Here is a 22,726-nt window from a genome sequence, read left to right on the forward strand (position 1 = left end):
GGTCTTGAACTCCTGACCTCAAGTGATCTGCTTGCCTCGGCCTCCCCAAATGCTAGTATTACAGGCGTGAGCCACCGCGCCAGCCTCTGTGCATCATACTGACTCATCTTTAGTCCCTCTGGCCCACAGGCTGCTGCTTACCGTAATCATCCTCTGATGTGTTCCACTCTCAAGGCTTTAAGTCCCAGCTGAAGGTGCTGCTACAGTTTCTGCTGCATCACCAGTTGCTCTCACGCCCGCCCTGAGAGCCAGGTGTTCAGGATTTAATTCAATCATTGCTGAACCTCTGTCATAGGCAAGCCACAGCACAACGCACTGCATGGGCGCAAAGACGAGTATGATATAAAGCCTATCTTCAAGGAGTTTAGAATCTAGTGGGGAAGATTGTCAATGAACAGTGGATTAAAATTCAAGGCAAGGAAGTAAAGGCTGGAGAGACAGACATGGGAGCTGATTGGGGAGCACAGAGAAAGGAATGTTTCCTTCTGTGATTACAGGGAGGTTTCGCCAAGCAGGGCAACATTGAAGCTGAGCATCATAGCATACAGCGTACTTCATTGGACAGAAATGGAAAAGGGCATTCAGGCTGAAGAGACACACAAGTGTGAAAGTGCACAATGTCTTGGAGAAAGTTCAAACAAGTTTGGTTGGAGGATGACATGGTTTAACAGCAGTGGCCAGGTCATGGGTGGAAAGTGCAGAAGTCTTGGCCAGCCCAGGGCCCGCCCGCAGAGCCAGGTCAGAATCTGTGGGGGTTCTTTCCACGAAACATAGATCCCTGAGCTGGGAGTCACTGCTGTGTGGCTGCCATTATGCGTGAAGAGCATTAGATTCCTCGGGGCGACAAAACCCATGGAAAACCTTTGCTGCAGGAGCTGTAGTGGGCTTTGAGCAGAGGTGCAATGTGATCTCACCTGTGTTCTGGCATTAACTCTGCATTAGAGAGGAGATGGGAGCCAGGGACAGACTAAAAGCTATTAAGCTCTTAGGAACGTCCAGGTGCAGGACAGGAGAGAAGCTGAGTGTGACCTAAGCTGTAGTAGCAGAGAAGGAAGTAAGTGGATGGACCTAGGAGGCGGGGGAGAGAACTGTAAGGGGTGGTTATCAAGACGGGGAAGAAAAAGGTGAAACCAAGGACAACCGTGAGGTTTGGAGGCTGGAGGCCTGGAAGGAAAATGGTGCCAGGAACACAGAATATAGAGGAGAAAGAATCAATCTAGAAGGTTGAGCAGTGGCGAGTGGGGCCTATGGATTTGAGGCACAAATAAGAGCACAGGGAGATGTCTTACAACAGCCCTGCAGGATTCAGTTCTCTCCAACTTACACAAACTGCAGAAGCCACATGACCGAATCCCACAGCAAAACATTTTGAAATGAACCTGAGGCTGTTTTTTTTTTTTTTTTTTTTAATAAATTGCCAACATTTCTGAAATCAAGTCCACGTCATCAAATCAATCTGCAGGGCTTTTTGCCATCTTTATGCCTCTGAGAGAGAGGTGGGACAGAGAATTCAGTGACAGGTAGTTGTGGGCCTTGGCAGCTTCTCTTCTAAAAAGACAAACAGGCCCCCACATAGAGATAAACACCACAGTCAGACATGGAAGACAGCTGTTTTCCTCTCCCATCAGGCATTTTTATTGACAAAGCTGAGTTTATCAGAGTTAGACATCTAGCCATAGAACGTGATGGAATGTATAGAATGGCCATGTGTATGTACATATACCATGTCACCAAGCTCACAAATGACAGAGATGAAATCCGTAGCAAAAGCCCACCTTATTTAATGCTCACTGCATGCTAAGCACGGTTCTAAGCACTTCACCTAAATATTTATTATTATTCTCCTTTTCTCGATGAGGAAATCTAGGCACAGAGAGGTTAAGTAACTTGCTCAAAGTCACACAGCTAGGAAGTGAGGAAACCTGAACGCAAACCCATACTATCTGGCTCCTGAGGGCTTCCCCCTTAACTATTAATGTCTGCTTTACATTAATGTCAGGACCCTGGGTCCTGACTCCAGGGTCATTCTACAGAGCAAGGAGGTATTTTTTTGGAGGGAAATTTTCAATGCCTCAATGCTGTTATTACTCATTAAGTCCTTTAGTCTCCAGGGGTAGTTATCTGACCATGAACTGCCTTTGCTTCTAGTTCCTCAATTCCAGTCATAAATGTATCTGACAACCAGTGTCAGAGCCAGAGAAAGACCAGAAGCTGAGCTAGACTATTCGTTGACTCAGATAAGATCCCCAGGCCAGTGAGCGCTCTGTCTGGCTGACACCTGCCCTTCATCAAATGAATGAATGGGGTCTTTCCCAGCTTCTCATTTTTTCCCAAGGCCGTCACACCCGAGACGTGGTGGGTGAGCCCACGTCCATTGTACGGCCAGACGGGGCAGCAATCCGTGGCTCTCTGGAGGCAGCTGCCACGGGTTATTCTACTGTAATACTTTCCTTCCTCCTTTATGTCACTCATGAAACTCCACTGCCAGGACGCCTCAGTCTCTCCGGAGACAGGCGCAGAGGCTCACCTTACCCCGTAAATGTGTGAAGTGAGCCATGACATTTACAGTGGGAGCAGTTGCTTTTCCCAGAATCCAAAGAGGAGCACCGTGGAAGTGAGGGAGAGAAGTCGCAGAAGTATCATACTGAAAGAATCTGGGGCCTTAAAAAATAAGCAAGATTTAACAAAGTGAAGCAAAGGGAGATGGTGTTCCAGGAAGAGGAAATAGCATGATGAGACCCAGGAGGATGAGAATAGAATTCTTTGAGAACAAAAGATAATCTGGCATGATGAAATGGATAAAGACAAGCGAAGAGATGCAAGACCTAAGGCGTAGCTGGGGCTCGCCCCAGGGGCTGCAGGAGCCGTACCCTGTATTTGGAATTTGGGCTGGAGGCAAAAGAAAACTGTCAGTGATTTTGGAGAAGGAGAGGGCCATAAACAGAGATAGAAAATAATTCTGGTGCCAAGTGAAGGATGAAATGGAGACCAAGTCAGTTACGACACAATTGCTGAATCCAGATTAAAATAGTAATTATTATTATTAAAGGAATTTGAACCAGGACTACAGCTCAGACTTTTGAAATAATGTAAATCCCTGAGCAGGGAATCGCTGTTATGTGAGCCACTGTTACTGATTAGAGAGCATCAAATTTCCCCAAGGTGTGAGGCAAAAAAAGATGGAACTCTCCCCTGCTGTGGGAGCCACAGCACATCTCACCTGCAGTCTGGAAAGAAAATAACTCTGGATTAGGAAACAGATGGAAGCAGGGGCCTCGCCAGAAGCTACTACAAAAGGACGCATCTGAGAAATTTGGACATCAATTGATTAGAAAGGAAAAATCGAGTTAAGCAGTGGAATGAGCCCTCCCTTGGAGCTCCAGGCCACTGCAATAGCAAGAACCGTAGAGGCACAGGAGGCAGCTGCCCTCACTGGCCAGGTGCTCTGGCCAATGGCCAAAGGAGAGACCCTGGAATGGATGATCCCAGTCACTCTAAGCTGTGCTCTGAGACCACTGTGGAGGCAGTGTGCATGCTGCCACTAGAGCTGGGGCACACCACATGGAGATCCATGCCCTCACCTGCTATTTCTGTGGACAAAGAAAAGTTGCAGTGTGAACTCCAAAAAACTGAGACAGGTCTCAGTTAATTTTGAAAGTTTATTTGGCTATGGTTGAGGACGCACGCCTGTGACATGGCCTCAGGTGGTCCTGACAACATGTGCCCAAGGTGGTCAGAGCACAGTTTGGTTCTATGCATTTTAGAGAGATGTAAGACATTAGATTGATCAACATATGTAAGATGAACACTGGTTTGGTCTGGAAACGCAGGACAACTCGAAGTGGGGAGGGGGCTTCCAGGTCATAGGTAGATAAGAGAGAAATGGTTGCATTCTTTTGAGTTTCTGATTAGCCTTTCCAAAGGAGGCAATCAGTTATGCATTTATCTCAGTGAGCAGAGGGGTAACTGAATAGGATGGGAGGCAGGTTTCCCATAAGCCATTCCCAGCTTGACTTTTCCCTTTAGCTTAGTGATTTTGGGCGTCCAAGATATTTTTCTTTCACACATGTTTAAGAGTCTACTTTGTGTTTACTAAATACAGTGTCGTGGGAGCATGGGATGGGGGTGAGGGTTGAAAAATTACGGGTTGGGTACAGTGGTCACTATTTGGGTACTGGGTACACCAAAAGGCCAGACTTCACCACTACGCACTATATGCATGTAATAAATCTACACTTGTACCCCCTCAATCTATTTAATTTTTAAATTAAAATAAATAAATACATTTAGTGTCAATCTGGAGTCTGAGAAACAGTACCAAGAAACTGAAGCTCAGTTGCGCATGCCCTGAGCCTGTCAGGGTGGAGTGCCACCCGCTTACGTGATTTCTTTATTTTAGGGCCAACTCTGTGACGTGGAATCCACACAAGATGATGGGAGTCCCTTTGCAGTGCTCTGCTCTCCTGGTTAGAGAAGAGGTATGTCTCTCCTGACTCTGTGTCCCAGTCCGTGCGTGAGCTTTGACTGTCTTTATGCGGTTGACTTTCTCTGGAAATGTCAAGATCACCGGGTCTTCTCTACAGTGCTACTCACATTCCCCAGAGAGCTCTTTCTAGATTCCTGTCTGCAGGGTGAAGGTCTGGTGCCTAACAGGGAAGAAAGGATAAGAGGACCTCAACTTACAGAACATAAACTTTGACCTAATCTCCATGTTTTCAGTATGATACCCCTTTCCTCAACTGTTCCTGCATTCCTCCAATCCAGAGACCCTCTATGTCACTCTCTCAAAAAATTAAATTTCCAGGTTTTTTTTTCTGGAATCTGAGAGGAGATCATTTTTCCTATATAAGAAATATATATGATATACGATGAAGGGTAGTGTTAGGATCCAGGTACATAACATGTATATGTATGTGTGCGTGTTCTATCTCTCATGATTGCAGTCTATCTATTTAATATTTAAAGCCATGTTCAGAGTGTAAGGAAGCTGCATCCTTATTAACCAGAAAAGAGAAGCAGCATCAATGAGCACTTTCATTCAAGATGGTTCTGTTGACCAGGCCTAGGACCATTCTCAGTAGGTGAGCACTGTTGGTCAAGGCCGCTGCATCTCTCTTCCATGACACCAAGCCGGACCCATAGTTCCTCACTCCCACATTTATTTTGTTGATGAAATCCAGATAAGGAGCTTCAGATGATCCCCATTAAATTTTATCTTCTTAGCATTAATAAAGCAACCCCAGATTAAAAGAATTTTTAAATGTTGATCTTCATTTACTTTTTTTTTTTTTTTGAGACAGAGTCTCATTCTGTCACCCAGGCTAGAGTGTGAAGGTACAATCTTGGCTCACTGCAATCTCTGCCTCCTGGGTTCAAGCGATTCTCATGCCTTAGCCTCGCAAATAGCTGGGACTATAGGCACCCGCCACCACACCTGGCTAATTTTTATGATTTTAGTAGAGACAGGGTTTTGCCATGTTGGCCAGGCTGGTCAAGAGCTCCTGGCCTCAAGTGATCCGCCCACCTCAGCCTTTCAAAGTGCTGGGATCACAGGCATGAGCCACCATGCCTAGCTAAATATCTATCTTCATTTACTTAAAAATATTTTGCTTTTTTCCTAATTATACAGTTAACACATTATTTTAGAAAGTTGAGGCAGAACAGAAAATATAAATAAATTTAGAGTCACCTCAAATTTTTATAACTTAGGGATAAATAACCATTATTACCGTTTTTAATATTTTCTCCCACAAGTTTTTCTAGAAATAAATATATTTAAAATGTATATATAAATATATATTTATAATAAAATTGCTGTCATCTACCTCATCTACCTCATATATACATATTGATTCTTCTTTATATTTTACATTATATTGTGAGCATGATCTTCCAAAACCTGATTTTTAACGGCCTCGTATTATTCTATCACATAATTCAATGAATCATATCTCTATGGTTAAAATATTAACCAATATTTTACAGAGTGACTTGATAGAATCTTTAAACGTATATCTTTGATCACATTCCTGATGATTTTCTCAAAGTAGACTCCTCAAAGTGGGAGTGCTGGGTCAAAGAGTGTTATTACTTCTGTTAATACGTCCTGTTGTCAACTGCAAATTTACACAGCATGCCTTCTGTGTCTTGGACACAGGATTGAAGAGAGAAACTTCCCCTCAAAATGAGATGAATGCATTGGAAAATATCCTTTTGGACTGGTTTTTCATCAGTTAAAAATATAGTCCAATGTATTATCATCTGCCCTAGCTCATGCAAACCTCAACTATAATTACTTCAAAGGAGAAAATAAATTTTTGTTATTTAGATTTCAGTCAGAGGTTTTGACAGTGGCTCCCATCATGTCCTTATAGACCAAAAGGGAAATGTGAGCCGGAGGAAAATAGAAAGATTTGGAACTGATTAGATGACTGCCTTCGAAGGACCTACTGACTGGCAATTTGATGTTACCCAGGATAGAGCCTATGGCTTGGTACCTAACCTCTACCATTCAAAATAATCATGGACTGTTTGAGTAAAACATAGAAGCTTATTAATGTTTCAGATGAGAGGAGACTGGGAGGTAGAGTAAATGTGTGTAGGGATGGAATCACAATACAAGATGATTTTTACAGACTGGAGCAGTAAGCCACATCCAAAAAGGGACATTGTTATTGGCGATCGTTGTAAGGCTGTGCTCTTAGGTCCATGTATACCGTGATTGTATTTTGATTGGACAAGGACGGCTTGTTTCTACAGCTAAATTGTTGGACTTGTGAAAAAGGCAAAGGATGTCAGCTCTACAGCGTCAACAACAAGTCGAGAAAAATGCCACACAAAATACATTAGGTATTTTGTGTGGCATTAGATACAGGAAGTGGAATTTCAGCATGAGAAGGTGGTGGTCTCCCACCCTCCTCTAGTTAAACCACACCTGCCGTGCTCTGCTTAGCTTGGTACCAAATTGTCCATGGGGTTCCATCAGGCTAGAGCGCAAACTGTGGGGACCAGTTGGTAAACGGGTAAGAGGGATGATTGAAATAACTAAGGATGTTTAGTCTAGGGAGGAAAAGAAAAGAAAAGGGCTGAGAGGAGGATGGCAGCCTTCACCATTTAAAGGACTCTCAAATGGAAGAGACTGGGGTTTTCGTTGAGGCTTTGGGCAGCTGGTTTAGTAACACCGGGTGGTAGAGATTTGACGGCAAAATTGGAACGTCTGACTTGGGTTCAATAAAACGAACACTTCTAAAAATTAAGCTGTCCAACAATAGAAATAAGTTAATAAGGGCAGGAGATTAAATAGAGAGATTAAATAAGAGGAGATTAAATACAGCCACTTATTAGTAAGGGTGTAGAAATGTTTCCTTTATTGAGGAGGAATAGAGTAAATTCCCTTACAAATCCAAGAGTTTATGATGCTCTGACAGCATTTGTTTATTGGCATCCGAGGAATAGTGCTGTTCCATAAGATGGTAATAAGTGTTCCCCAATAAGAGAGTTCTCAGTTTTAAAAAGGCTGGGATATATTGGTTTAGAGTTAAAAACAACTTACGTTATTTCAGGGCTTATTGGGGCCCTTAATATGCTGATACGTATTGCAGTACCTAAAAAGAAAGACTAGATGATATCGAGTTTCCTAAATTTATTTGAGTACAGGAATCTCTTTATGTATAGCGACTATTAATGTGTTTTAATGTGTTTTAAATAGTTTGGGACAGGATGGTCTCTAACTTTTTCATGGCTCAGAACTAGGACATCATCTCACTAAGGCCTTCTGTAGGGAAAACAGCATCACTTTTGCTTGTCATGTTGTACAATAATGAGACTGCAGCTGTTCAGCTTTTTTTTTTTTTTTTTTTTTTTTTTGAGATAGGATCTCTCTTTCTGTCGCCCAGGCTGAAGTGCAGTGATGTGATCTTGGCTCACTGCAACCTCCACCTCCTGGGTTCAAGCGATTCTCCTGCCTCAGCCTCCCCAGTACCTGGAACTACAGGCACCCACCACCACGCCCGGCTAATTTTTTGTATTTTTAGTAGAGATGGGGTTTCACTGTGTTAGCCAGGATGGTTTCGATCTCCTGACCTCGTGATCTGCCCTCCTCGGCCTCCCAAAGTGCTGGGATTACAGGTGTGAGCCACCGCACCCGGCCATCCAGCTTTTTTAGGGCTCATGTGTTTTTTGAGTTGTTTTCCTCTATCACAGTAGGAATAGGTCTGATCCATTCAGCATTCCACACTCTCTGAGGTGGTCTTCCTTAGCATTGATGGCACCAAGGTGTGAGCTTGCGTGGTCTGAGGAATAATGGTACAAAGTTTCTGTGACCATGAAACCAAATAAAAGCGAGTGTTGCGAATTTTCACCTTATTGGTCTTCAAGTGAATTTTCTTTTTCAAGTTCAGTATATTTCTACTGATCTAATACAAATACATCGTATTTAATTTTTCTTATTCTGAAAAATAATGAATGGATTCCGATATATGTGAAGCCTAAACTACAAGGTAGAGTCCAGTTCTGTTGTCTACTATTTCAGCACTCCATCTTTCAAAACCAAACTAAAATTGTAGTTGCATTGCATTGTGTTTTAGTGTGGACAGTTTTCAGAAGTGTTCTCACTTCTAACTTCAACTAAGTGATGACACTTTAGTCTTGTCTTCTTTTGTGATGAGTCACAAAAGAAACAAAACCAAATACCAAAGCTTTTGTAAAATCACAATTAGACAGAAGAGAACAAAATAGTCAAAGGCTTCCAGTGTTTCGTGACAAACTGAAACACGGAGTTTTTAGTGAAGAGACTGGTGATACTATTTTAGTCAGAAAACATGATTCAGTCACTATTCTATGGAATAATTCAATCACTTTGCCACCCATTTCCATAGTAAGGTTACAGTGCTAGGGCAAATGAACGGCCATTGACGATGAAACTTTCCACTTAACTATCTCAAGGAACTGAGTATGTGAATGCAGGACTGAAGCTCTGACCACTCTTGAGAGAGGAACATGACATTTGAAAGATTGGTTATTTAAACTCACCTCAAAATTGCAATGTGTGTTTTTTTTTTTTTTTAGATTTTAGCATATAAAAATGATAGCAATGAGCTGTCTTAAGTACTTGAACTAGATATGGATGGAAATACTAGAAGAACCACACTAAGAATATTTCACAAAACCAAGGAGTTTCCAAAATATTTTAATCATGAGAAAACCAGAATAGTAGGATGTTCTCCCAAAGAAGGGGACCATTTAAATATAAATGTATGCTCTGGTTGTGATTTTTATTTATCAGTTGATTTTTATAAATGCCTTCTCTTAAAAGGGAGAGTAAAAGTATAAATGTGTCCTTGCTAACCTCCGTGACATTTGACCCTGAGCCATTGATCCCACAGAGTTGATCATTACAACAACCTAGATACTCCTGTCCAGAATTGGCCCCATTCTTTTTTTTAAAATTGATTCCTACTGTTTTCTTTCTCTAAGAGATGCAATGTCTCTTACTTTTATTTTTTTCTTATTAATTCTTACCAATATAAATCTAATAAGTAGTCAGTAGAATTTCCTAAATTTTCTCTTCTCTCTTTTAGGGATTGATGCAGAATTGCAACCAAATGCATGCCTCCTACCTCTTTCAGCAAGATAAACATTATGACCTGTCCTATGACACTGGAGACAAGGCCTTACAGTGCGGACGCCATGTTGATGTTTTTAAACTATGGCTGATGTGGAGAGCAAAGGTGAGTGTGTATGGACCAGCTAAATGTCAACTAAAAACAGAACCTTTATCTGGTGACCCCATTATGAAATGTCAAAAAAGTGATTTCCGAATTGAAATTTCCTTACCCAAGATTTGCTTTCTTTAAACTTGCCTCTAAATACCTTCATTTGACATGAGGAAAAATATAGTCAAATCCATTGTTTGTTTCTTTTCTAGCCAGATTGATTCAAATGCTCACTCATCTAGAAAACAAATCCATTTTGCTTTATATAGCAGAACACCTTGAATTTTAACAGGTGTTTATTGTTATTGTTGTTGGTTTTTGTCTGCTAACTTGGTTTTTACCCAGTGATTGATCACCTGGGTAGGTGAATATAATCCGAAAGTATAGGTTTGGAGAACAAAACAGAAAAAGTAAAAAGCCCACCATGATAGCTTATTTTTTGACGTTTCAAGGGATAACCTCTAGTTACAAAGCTTTTTTTTCCCCCTAATCTCCCGAAATACCTAATCACCTCCTTTTATGTAGATTCTGTGTTTCCCTCTGAATTTAACTGTAGGTGATCCCTCCTTTTTTCAGCAAGGAAAACTCACTCACTAACAGTGTGCAGGACTTGCTTGGACTTAATTGTAGCTTTCCAGGAGTCTACATTTATGTTTAAATGTAAGCAGGCTGGATAGGTCAAAGATTTTATTTTTTAATTTGGACCAGATTCTTAACTTAAAAGGTCACAAATTAGTGCCTGCCTATCCGCCTTCATTTATCTCCTGCAGGAGATAAATAGACAGAGCCAGCTGTATATACTATAGAAACTCCAATGCAAAAAGAGAGTTCGAGGATACCTGACATAAGAAAGTGAGAAAGGGAGCGATTAAAGGTGTCAACCTTAATAACAGAGAGAGTCTCTCTAAGAGAAAAGAAGCTGATTTGGAAATAAAGCATTGTAATAGGAATACATATGCCATAGTAAACTCTATGCACATTCAAAGGAGGTAAAGGAAGACAAAAGTTTTTAAAGGAAGAAATTAGGAAGATTACATAATTGTTTTGAGGTAAATATCCTTGGCTACAAAGATCAATAACAAGGGTGATGCCAGTCCGAGGCTGTATAGGCAATTGCTAGGCAGATGTCCTTGCAGAAGTATTTTTTTGTATGTAAGGTTGTGGTGGCCTTTGAGCAAGGTTGTAATTTTTGCAGTCTTCTGTGACAGTTTTTGTTATCTGGTATACAAGGCATGAGAACCCTCTTTTCATGGTTTTCCCTGGCTCTATCTATCAGGACTTTCTTAGCCTTAGTGACTCCATTTTGATTCTAACGACGTTCACAAGGGAAATCTGGGATACCATGAGGTCCTTTATGCTTGGTGGAGAGGATATACATTTGGCTCTAAGGTGTGTAAATAGCCTACTTAAAGAGGTAACATGCTCAGTCCCGTAAGAAAAAGCAAATAACTTGGTCAGCAGGAGTGAAGTATACCAGGATAAGACCAGTGAATGGGTTCTTCCACAAGTCTGTGTAAAAAGGTAGGAACCATGTCCACAGCAATGCATTCCTTATGCTTTTGTTTATAATTTTTTAAAATTAACCTAAATTACTTTAAGCAGTTTAGATGATGGGGTTCTTAACAAGAAAAAGAGAGAGTTTTCAAGTGAAGCAATGTGACCCACAAATGTTTTATGGAATCTCCTTTAAGTCCATTCTGGCAAAAAGATGCAGTTTAAACAGAAAGATGGTCTTGCTTAAAGAAGAAATAACTCTTGGGTGGTTTCCAAGGATGGCTGGACTGTACATCCTTCAGGGAAGCCTCCTTAATACTGTTTACTCCAGCTGAACTTTTTTTACATGTTGCTAAGTATTAGGCAGCTACAAGAAGCTAAATATCAGGAGCTTTACATGAAGTGAAGCTCCACTGTGTTGCCTGGTAACGGTGGGGTGACGGGCCCCCTTCCTCTTTTGAAAATTGACAGCCCAACAAGGACAGGTATCTGGTCCCGGCCACCCAATGGGAGACTCATTCTGCTAGCAATGACACTTTCATTTGGAAGAAAAACCCAAAGCAATCAAGAATGTAAAGTATTGATGTACCTCCAAGCAGCTTTAAAATGAGCAGGGTTTTCGTTTCATTGATTGGTGGGAATTACAAAATGATGAATGTAAATATCAGGTAGCAAGCTGAGGAAACCTTGATCTCTGAATATTGTGCCAAGTTCTCTCTTACTTCAAGTATCATTCTTTGTGTCTTTTTTCCTCTGTGGTGTTTTTATTATGATAATGATCATCAGCGATATTTGTAGGAAAACGTTTCTCTCATGGTTCATCAGTTTCTGCTGCTCCCTTTCCATCTGAAGCCTCCTCTCCAGCAGGGGCAGTGCAGGTTCTTAGAGAAATAATATGGAGGGCATCAGATGTGAATCGAACAGCAGGACCAGATGAAGCCCAAAATAAAGGCAAGGGCCCCACGTAGGCACCAGGGAAGGGGATGAAAAGAGCAAATCACAGCCACTGCGTTACTTATTATTTTACTTCCCTGTGGAAACACCTCAAGTATCTAGACATCTAAGCTGCAAAAACTTCCATTTTGTTTTTCAATCTAAACCTTTGTGAGTTTTTTTTTTTTTGAAAAATGAAATGATAATCATTATTAAAGTAATAAGCTAAGTCCCACAATCTAGAACAAAGGTGAGGAAAATTGTACTCTCACAGCAAAGCTCTCTCTTTAGCCACACTGGCCAAGGAAGAAGTCATCCTCTTCCCGCAAGAAGAGCCATGGAAGAGTTGGCTATGATGTTGAATCTTGCCTCCCCACAGGAATGAGGAAACAATCTGGAGAAGAGTAAGGAGGAGAAGGAGGAAGAACATAGCATTAATTCACTAAACCCTCTGTTATCAGACATGCCTGGAGAATTCGGTGTTTTCCACATTTTCTCCTAAGATAAACCCCCTGAAAAATAGCATAAGTATAAATTATTCTTTGAACTAATCTGCTAATGACTAACGGAGCTAAAAGCACTGATGACAGCCATCATATTAAGTCCAAATTAAGTTGATTAGAACAAATTTATGCAAAAAATAAGACCCCTGATTTAGGTTGCTAAGAGGCATACTAGCTGGTTAAGATATGGATGTTTATTATCATCAGCAAAGGCCCAGTGCCTACCGTCGACTCTCTTCTTATGGAGTTGGCCTTTCATTTTGTCTGCATTTTATTAAATAATCCTAGGACCTAATGATTATTTCCCAATGTTGACAGCTTCCTACAGTGGCTAAAACTCAGTAGCTAACAAAAATAAGTACATAAACTTAAAATTACATCTCCCCCCCCCACCTTTTTTTTTTCTTTTTTTTGAAATGGAGTCTTGCTGTGTTGCCCAGGCTGGAATGCAGTGGCGCCATCTCAGCTCACTGCAGCCTCCATCTCCCGGGTTCAAGCGATTCTCTCACATTCCCTTTTTAGGCCTACAGGAATGGCTTCATTTATAACAACCAAGGTTTCATAGCAAATCTCTGTGTTTGTATGTAGTCATACAAATCGTCAGTTTTCCTTGTGGTTTTTTTATGATTAGCTTTTCTAATTAAAAATGCGGATAACAGAGGGACTGGCAAATGGCTGTGGAAAAAAAATACCAGGAAAAAAATACTAAAGGGAAATGGACATCTGGCATCCTTTGCTGAAAATGACTGAATGTTTACTTTCTCTCTAAAATATTAATTTATTTTAACAAGTAGATATTCAGCATCTCTTATCATGTCTAGTACTGAATGGGATAAAGAGACTCTCATTTTCCAGACAAGATAAGATAAATGCACAGAAATCCATCATAAAAGACAGATTAGGACTGATCACAAAAGAAATCCAGAAACATCTGGGGAATTTAAAGGATGGAGAGCTCATTCCTAGTTTAAGAATTGAGATGATTCACAGAGAGATGACCTTTGAGATAGGACTTGAACAGGATAGGTAGAAGAAGTAGGATTTCACCCAGCAGTGCTGTGAGAAGGCCATTCCGTGGAGTGGTTGAGCAGGAGTTCAGTGCATATTATGAGAGTAAGGGAGAGTCTAATTGACTGAAGGGCGACTTGGGAGCTACGTTCCAGGTGAAAAGTAACAGAGCCTGAACTAGGGTGGTAGCAGCAAAAATTGAGATAACAGCAAGGGATTCGGTAGTTATTTCAAAAGCACTGTCTCTGGGGTCTGTGAATGTTTATAAAAGCATTTCAAGAAGTGGAGAATGATCATGACCAGCTCTCGAGATGTCAAACTCCAAGACCGCATAGAGGCAGCAGCTGAACACTTGGATGGTGAGGTTGCTGAAGTATTTAATGAATGAAAGAATTTTGAAGAATCTCCTAAAAGCCTTCAAAACCTTGAAAATAAAATATGGATCTTAATCCCGTAAATATTCAATATGAACGGGAGGTACCCAGGGCACACTAGAGTTTTCTGTGTCATTCCCCATGTATGTCTTTAGCCCCCAACTAAAGGGGCAGTCACATGGCCCATGATCATCCCCATAGCAAGGTCCCAGACTAGGGGAACCAGAGGTCTTTAGTAATCCCATTGCTGTTGCAGTGCAAACTCTTCTTCATGGGAAATCAGAGAGGCATCATCATTCCCATCTGATCAGAGATATTAGCCAAAGCCATTCAGCTGGACAGGGTGGGAGGCAGGCTGGTCATGCCATATCCTAGATCAGATATGCAAAAGTTTAAACCCAACTCCAGACTAGTCCAAAGGATCCAGGTTGGAGAAGAGCAATTAGCTTCCCTCACTTCTACCTACAGTCCATCCCAAGTGAACCCAAACTGTCAGGTCATTCCAAACCAATTATAATCTCCTTAGCACCCATAGATGCACAGAGCTCCTGGTATGGGTGCTGGCCAAGCATCAGGCATCAGCCCAAGCTCTTCATGGGGAGGCATCAGGAACCCATCAACCTCCTTAAGCCAATCACCTGGGGCAGCAGTCTCCAAAAAAGTGAATTTCTGAACCCATTTGATATCTTCAGGGCAGCTTGTTCTTAAACCTGCTTCAGATGTCACAAGTCACTGGGCTATGTTGGGCCCCCTTAGCTGAGATGATGTGATCTTGTATGAAACAGGCAAGTGGGCCCATCTCATCTCTATTACAATTGCTTTCTCTAGGTTCCCTGCTGGCAAAGTTACTTGTAGGCAGGTTCGAAGTGCTTCTGAGATGAACACTAGCTTTTTCTCTAAGCTTTCTCCATCAGCACCCAGTAAACACCCAAGGAGATAAGAGGAAAGCCATTTTGAAAAGTAACTCTCTTGTGTGTTCTGATGTCAGTTAAACAGCTCCAGTCCAAGACTGTTGTGTTGGTTTTCCCAAGTCTGGATTCAGGGCTTCCAGAGCCAGAAACTAAAAGAAATCAGTGATAATGTTCACCCATTACAGACATGTGAGTCATTTGTCTGCCCCCAAAGGAGAACCCTACAGAGCTCGACAGGCTAACAAAGCATCTGGGTGCTCCCTAAAATTCCTGCATCCATTTGTTCAATGAAGTCAGTGAGCACCTACCCAATTTGTTCTGTATCAGGTACACTGGCAGACAAAGATGGGCTCTGGGAATGGAAAATGTACACGTTGGAGGAGAACTAAGCAGGCATTCTGGGGGGTCTCTGGTGATGCTTTTTATCTGCAGGAAAAGAGTAGCTCAGCCCTCCTGTTATTAATGACTTCCATGATTACTCCTATGAATAGCAGAGGCACATTTTCCTCTTGAGTAGTCAAACTAATTGCCTGGGGAATGGAGGCTCTAGAAGAAAAGGAGTCCTGTGTAGAAAGCAGTAATGAAAGGGAACAAAAGCACCTGACGGGGAGAGCATTGAAGAGAAAATAGCGCTGAAAAAGCCTTTGGAAACAGCCTTGTGTCGAGAAAGTGCCAGACGGGGCTAAGACGGAGACGGCACGATGACCATCAGTCTCCAGGGAAATCGCTTCCTCCGCACTCTTAGCCTGCTTAATGAGCTGTGTCCTTCTCTTATCTAGGGGACTACCGGGTTTGAAGCGCATGTTGATAAATGTTTGGAGTTGGCAGAGTATTTATACAACATCATAAAAAACCGAGAAGGATATGAGATGGTGTTTGACGGGAAGGTATGTATTTGGATTTCTACAATCCCAGAAAGTTTAGTCAATTCCAACCCTCATCACTGATATGATGTAAATGAGGTGCTGTCCAGGTAAGTGGGACGATTACAGAGGGGAGCAGTGGATGATGGGGTAGCTATTCCAAGCTGGAATAAAGACCAAACTCACCAAGTGGTCCATATAACGTTGTCAAAATCATGCCCTCCAATGGCAATTCCTGATTGAAAAGTGGGAATTGTGTTCTGAACCTGCTGAATACATTGATTTGAAATGTTCTTGGAATTTTCAAAATTGCCAGCCTGGGCCAAATGTGAATCTTCCTTTCCTCTTTGTAGCCTCAGCACACAAATGTCTGCTTCTGGTACATTCCTCCGAGCTTGCGTACTCTGGAAGACAATGAAGAGAGAATGAGTCGCCTCTCGAAGGTCAGTGCTCCAAGCTCCTCTGATACATGTATTGAGCCTTTCATGTGCACATCTTCTTTATGACATATGCCTGTGGCCTTAGCAGAGAGCCTACCTGCGTACATGGGCCTGTTCCCGTCTGTGGACTCCCACAGAGCCAGGACATATAGAGCCTGATATATGCAGACATTTTTCTTTTTTTTTTTTTTTTTGAGATGGAGTCTCACTCTGTCTTCCAGGTTGCAGTGCAGTGGCGTGATCTCAGCTCACTGCGTCCTCCACCTCCCGGGTTCAAGCAATTCTCCTGCCTTAGCCCCCCAAGTAGCTGGGAATACAGGCACCCGCCACCACACCCAGCTAATTTTTGTATTTTTAGTAGAGATGGGGTTTCAATATGTTGGCCAGGCTGGTCTCGAACTCCTGACCTCAGGTGATCTGCCCGCCTCGGCCTCCCAAAGTGCTGAGGTTACAGGTGTGAGCCACTGTGCCCGGCCTATGCAGACTTTTAACAACTCTATTTGCTTGTTTTCTGAGAGTGAGTTTATGATGTCTTAAAAGAAGTTGTCAGGCAATAACCTTTGCTGGCATTCACAAAGCAGCAAGGACGTTGCTGAAGTTCATTGATGTTCCAAGTGAAACTGGTGCTCAGTTACAAGCACAAAAGAGACTTCAGGTACCAGAAATGGTTAGCAAACAATGCTGCTGCTGACCCTCTTGAGCTGCCAAGGTCAAGGCTACCCTGGGTATGTCGTTAGAGCTATGGTGACCCCTAGAAGGTAGGAGGGCAAAGAGCAATAATAACTGCCACTGTTTTGAGTGTGTATTGTGTCCCAGCTCAATATCAGGTGTTAGGTCACTTAAAGCCTCAGAGCAACCTGACATGGGAAGGATTGTCCACCCATCTTGCTGGTGGAGAAACTGACGCACAGGGAGAAAATGTAACTCCCAAAACCTCACAGAAAGTCTGCATCCAGAGCCTAAGGGCATGAGCTTTAAATTGTACTGTGGTCACTAAGACACCCTTAATCTTTCATCCTCTCCTGCTCCCAGCACTTATACATGGGTGAAATGGGGTTTACAGTGCACATCGAAGTGGGGTATATGCAGGACCTGTCCCCCATGTGAAATTAGGGATGGTTGTGTAGACTTGGATCTCAGAGTTGATTTGGTTGGTTTGGGGGTTCTTTTCACTGATCATAAAAGAGGGAACCTCCTCCAGTCACTGCCAAGAGCCCCGCAGGCTGTCCCCTCACTGCTCAGGAGCTTGGGCTGTCTCACTGACCTTTGGGAACACTTTAGTTCCTTCTGTGTAAAATGAAGAAGAGGATTTTGTGTAGATATAAAACCTTCACTAAAGCTTGTATGTGTAACATCTGCCCTTAAGCAACCCAAGATCAAACTCCTCATCAGGAGAAAACTTCCACATGGCTGAGGTCCTTAAACCAAGCCTCCTAATTAGAGTAGTGATTCGCAATCCTGGCCATACATTAGAATCATCCAGAAACTTTATAAAAAACACTAGTGACCAGGTCTCACCCTGAAAATGTAATCAGATTGTGCTTGGATGGGCCTGGGAATGATTCTGAAAGTTATCTAGATGATTCCAATGTGCACCTCAGCTAGAGAACCCCTGATCTAGAGGAAAAAATGGAAGAAGGCTTCTAGAACCAGGATCCGTGGTGCATGTGTCTGAGGTGGAAGGGGCTGTGGTTGTGTCTGATGATTTTGTGAAGTTGGTTCATTCCAGGAAATCAAGCCCACAGAGTGGGAGGGAATGAGAAGAGGTAGTACTGGATAAGATGATCGGTGCAGGTAATAACAACGAGAATAGGGGGTGCGGGTGTCTGCTGTCATTTCAGAGGAAAAAATTCTTATTTTTCCTGGAATTTTTATGGTATACCTTCATAATGTAAAATTTCTTAACAATGACTTATTTAACCAGTTAGAAATTAGATGCCTCCATTCTTTTTGCCTTTCACTTCCTTATTGAACTGACTGGCCAGAAAGAGAATCCATGGACTAGTTTGGCTGATTTCATTTGTTGAATCAGTCCATTATCACTGGGCTGAGGGATGGAGCAAGATGGGAATACAGAATAAAAACATTTTGTTTCATCATTTTCTGAACAAAAGTCAACTCGGAGGCTCCCCCGTTTAAATGTCACTCTTCAAATGCCTCCTAGGCTTCAGCACTTCATATGAGCTGTAATGAAGAATGGGGATGGAGATTATTTCCTGGAGATGGCAATTAGAATATTAGTAAACCGTTTTTATACTGTTGACAATTCAAATATGAAAATCTCCAGGGATTGCAAAATGAATTTTCCTGATTTTTCTCCATTTTTATTACTGTAATCAAGAGAATTCAGCAATTCAGATTTGGAAATGAAAATAGAACCACATGAATATCAAGTTTAACTTTTGTTCATGTATGCCAATGATTTTTTCAGAGTTTCTGGAAAGTTCTGTATTAAGTGTGACGCCCTTAAAGTGTCATGTCCAGGAACCACTAAAATATTCATATGCATGCACACACACACACGCACACACACACACACACGCACACACACACACACACACAGACACACACACATGGACGCACAGTCCCAGAGGGAAGAGAACTGAGGTGAAATAATCTATGCTGTCCAGTGTGGTAGTAATAGCTACATGTGGCTATTCATATTTAAATTTAAATCAATTAAAATTAAATTCAAACGAAAATTTGGTTCTTCAATCACACTAGCCACATTTCAGTCACTCAACTTGTGCCCAATGGCTGTTTTGTGGGACAGTGCAGTTATAGAACATCTCCATCACTGCACAGAGTTCTCTTGGTCCACGCCGATATAGACTCAAAATGGGGGGAAATGCGGAGTTTCCTGTGCAGTTTATGGGAACCAAAAGAACAAAGTTAAATTCTGGACAAGACAAGGCAGATAATTACTCTGTACCATCTTGCCTGATTCATAGCTGTAGTGCACAATAGGAACTCAAAAATCGTTTGTTGAGCTAAAATTGTATCTTAGTATGGTGGGCTGCAAAAACAGACTAATATAGACTGGGTAGCTTATAAGCACAGAAATTTATTTTTCACTGTTCTAGAGGCGGGGAAGTCCAAGATCAAGGTGCCAGTAGATTCTGTATCTGGTGGAACCCCTACTTCCTGGTTCATCAACGGCCTTTTTCTCCCTGTATCCTCACATGGCAGAAAGAGGTCAAGGGAGCTCTCTGGGGTCTCTAAGACTGTGCCTTCCTGAACTAATCACCTACCAAAGGCCCTACCTCCTGATATCATCACATTGGGGGGTTAAGATTTCAACATATAAATTTTGGGAGGACAGAAAAATTCAGTCTATAGCAAATACCTTAGGCATATTCCAGAATAAGGAAGGGAAACAACATTTAGGAAACCTAATAGTGGCTCATAAGCCTTTTTCCAGAGTGCACTAGTTTGGGGACAAATATCTGGATAACAGAAGTTATTAATAAAGCAAGTACAGTCATATCTTCGTGAGGGTGGTAAACAGGAGAATCCAGTCAGTGTGCTTCCTGCTGCCCTGTCAGGACTATGATCTTGCAGATGGCGCTTTGTCCCTGAGGCAGTGCAGATGATGAATGCTTGGGGCACTATGAGGATGTGACGCCACACACATGCCTTGGACCCAGGGAGGGGCAGCAAGTGGGCTGTGCCAATGTTTACCAAACAAGAATCAAAAGGGCTGGTCTATTGATCACCCCTTGTGTTTCTGGTTCTTTATCTTCTTATTTTAATTTTTGTTATTCTTGATCATTATCTGGTTCTGTCAGCTTTTATACTCCTACACTGATTGGAAGACTTTTAAAAGGTTAGCAGTGGATTTAATACTAAATTTGTAAGGAAGTAGCCTTGTCTTATATTTAACACAGACTCCTTGAAAGTCTGTGTTATTAAGTGCAATAGAGGATTTAATTGGTGAAATTTTAGCATTTTAGAATTTTTTTTTTTTTTTTAAGACAGGGTCTCATTGTTGCCCAGGCTGGAGTATGGTGGTGCCATCTCGGCTCACTGCAACCTCCACCTCTCAGGTTCAAGTGATTCTCCCACCTCAGCATGCCAAGTAGCTGGGATTACAGGCACACACCACCACACCCAGCTAATTTTTATATTTTTTGGTCAGGACAGGGTTGGGACGGGGTTTCACCATGTTGGCCAGGCTGGTCTCGAATGCCTGACCTCAAGTGATCCACTCACTTCAGCCTCCCAAAGTGCTGGGATTACAGGCATGAGCCACCAAGCCTAGTCAACAGTTTAGAATTTCTCATTTAATTATTCTGCTTTTACATTTTTCAAAAATTTCTCACAGTCTTCCAAAATGTAAAAACAAAGAGGTTTTCTAAGACATAGTGAAAAATACATTTCTGTGATATCTTTTATTTCATAATGCTTTACTATGCACCCTCTTTGAAAGGGACAAATGTGGATTCCAATTATGGAAAAGTCCCCTGGTTATTGCTTTCTAAAGGACTGAAAAAGCTAATGGCACAAGAGAGAAGACAATACCCTAAAATTCTTAAGGCAACCCCAAAGAGCTCTTGTTGACTATACCTTTAGCGAATTCTTCAACATGCAACCACTCTTTCTCAACTCACGTTCTTTAGGAAAACTAAGAATCCAACCAAAAAGTACAAAAGCCTAGAAATAAGTGAAATCTCTATGTATTTCATCCAAAAGAGCACAGGGATGGCTAAATAGTAGAAAGGAGCACTTTATTGATGATATCAGTTTGCAAACCGGGAAGAGACAGCCTCCAGCATGTGCGGAAGGTGCCCTCTCTTCCAAGAGGGGAAGAACGGTTGGGTTTTATGCCTCACAGGACCTGTATCACAAAGTAGAGTCATACATATTCAGTAGGTTTTGGGGGGAAGCTATCCATATTTATGAGGGGAGCTGAGCACATGCAGAATGAGTAAACATATATGTAACATACATCCCATGTTCACTTCGGGGCAGGGTTTTAGTGTTAGAATGAGGTGAAATTTGGCTCTTCATGTCAAAAGGTGAACTGTAGGACATAAATACAGTTTGTGCACCGCATCTATAAGCTGCTGAAACTGGCTTAAGGCCTGCAATTGCTTACCAGGAAAGAATGTGTGTAAGGTCAGTCTTCTGTCTAGTCAGAGTTATAGTGGTCTGGTTAGTAAATCAGGGTAAGGAGGGGGTCTCATAGCTCCTGTTGTTAGGGAATTTCAATCATTAGGAATTTAGTAATTTGCCCTCCAGCCAGGCCCTGAACCCTGGACCCATCTTAGTTGATATAGGAGTGTCTATTTTGGCCTCACAGATCACATATTTTCATCAGAATAGTCCGAATCTTATTTTCCTTCTTAACTTGTAATGAGTGAATATACAACGAAGTAGATGTTCATGTTCCAGCTAATTTTAGTTCATCAGCATTTTCTGGAAGCAACCAAAAGTCATATGTATTTAGACAGCTGTGATTTCTGCCAATTCAGCTTGCTTCGGGAACTGAGGGGATTCAATCTTACTTTATGCCAAAATCTGTTTGCTTGTGGCTGTTAGCATTAATCTTTTAACCTTTGATTTGCATTCATCTGAAAAGCTAGAGATGATTGTCCTTAATAATTAGTGCCATTCTTCTGTATTTTTGCTTGGATTGCCCATGAAAACTAAATGAGACTTTAATTTACTGAGTAAAGCTCTGTCATTATTTTATCAGTTCTAAAGGGCAAGCATGATTTATTATACAAATAAAACTAAGGAATAGTTATGTGACTTGTCCTTAAATTCCTGCAGCCAAGTGGATTTGGAATTCCTTTTCTAATTTGAGATTTATCTTCGCAGGAACCACATTGACTTGACATGCCTCACAACAAAAAGGATAAATTTCATGCCCCTTTGGCTGGAATATGCTAGTAGATCTATTTTCAGAAGTTAATCTCAGACTTGAGATATTTAAATTCTTATTCTTATTTATTCCCTGGGATGAGTCCAGTGCTCTGCATACAGTCTTAATGCTCTAGGTGAAAGAAGGATCAGGCCAAGAGAAACATTCCTCCCCATGGAACAAGGGGTGGAGAGGGAGATAAGAACTCAATCTAGAGTCAGAAGATCTCAATGCTGGAATCATCATCCACATTCATTTTTAGATAAGGAAATTAGGTTCGGAATGAGAAGTGAAGGTGAAGTCTACCTGTTGACCTTGTCTTTGGTAACTAACAAATGATTGGACCCAATGGGAACGTTGCTGATTTTATGCATTGGATACTTTGAAGATGAAAACTTCATTATAAACCATTGATTATTTAAGAGTTGATATTTATAAGTCACATGTTCATAACAGCATTCCATTTGAATTGAACTGTCTATTTAAGATAAATCCAGCTGTGATAGAAGGCATGGTCTCCATTTTGAACCGGGTTTCTGACCATATGAAACTCAAATAAGTCTAAAAGTTTCTCTGATGTCTGTCTACCATTGGCAGCAATGAAGATCAGATATTATATAT

General features: G+C 41.6%; 1 protein-coding gene and 1 long non-coding RNA gene across 3 annotated transcripts in view; one reads left to right on the plus strand and one right to left on the minus strand.

Annotated features, from left to right (window-relative positions):
- GAD2 (glutamate decarboxylase 2) overlaps positions 1–22,726 on the plus strand; it is a 90,492-nt gene that overhangs the window by 62,659 nt on the left and 5,107 nt on the right. For both annotated transcript variants that reach the window (XM_063727256.1, XM_024253712.3), the window contains exons 12-15: positions 4,400–4,478; positions 9,579–9,728; positions 15,716–15,823; positions 16,153–16,242. In XM_063727256.1, the coding sequence (XP_063583326.1) occupies positions 4,400–4,478; positions 9,579–9,728; positions 15,716–15,823; positions 16,153–16,242 (427 nt within the window). The remainder of the gene's footprint in view (positions 1–4,399; positions 4,479–9,578; positions 9,729–15,715; positions 15,824–16,152; positions 16,243–22,726) is intronic.
- On the minus strand, positions 1,655–15,005 carry LOC129048195 (uncharacterized). The gene is made up of 3 exons (XR_008510351.1): positions 14,664–15,005; positions 12,413–12,534; positions 1,655–4,646 (listed from the first exon to the last, which is right to left on the minus strand). It is a non-coding gene; the product is annotated as an uncharacterized LOC129048195 (long non-coding RNA).

Source organism: Pongo abelii, chromosome 8 (assembly GCF_028885655.2).
Source record: "Pongo abelii isolate AG06213 chromosome 8, NHGRI_mPonAbe1-v2.0_pri, whole genome shotgun sequence".
In the NCBI taxonomy this organism is placed as follows: Eukaryota; Metazoa; Chordata; class Mammalia; order Primates; family Hominidae; genus Pongo; species Pongo abelii.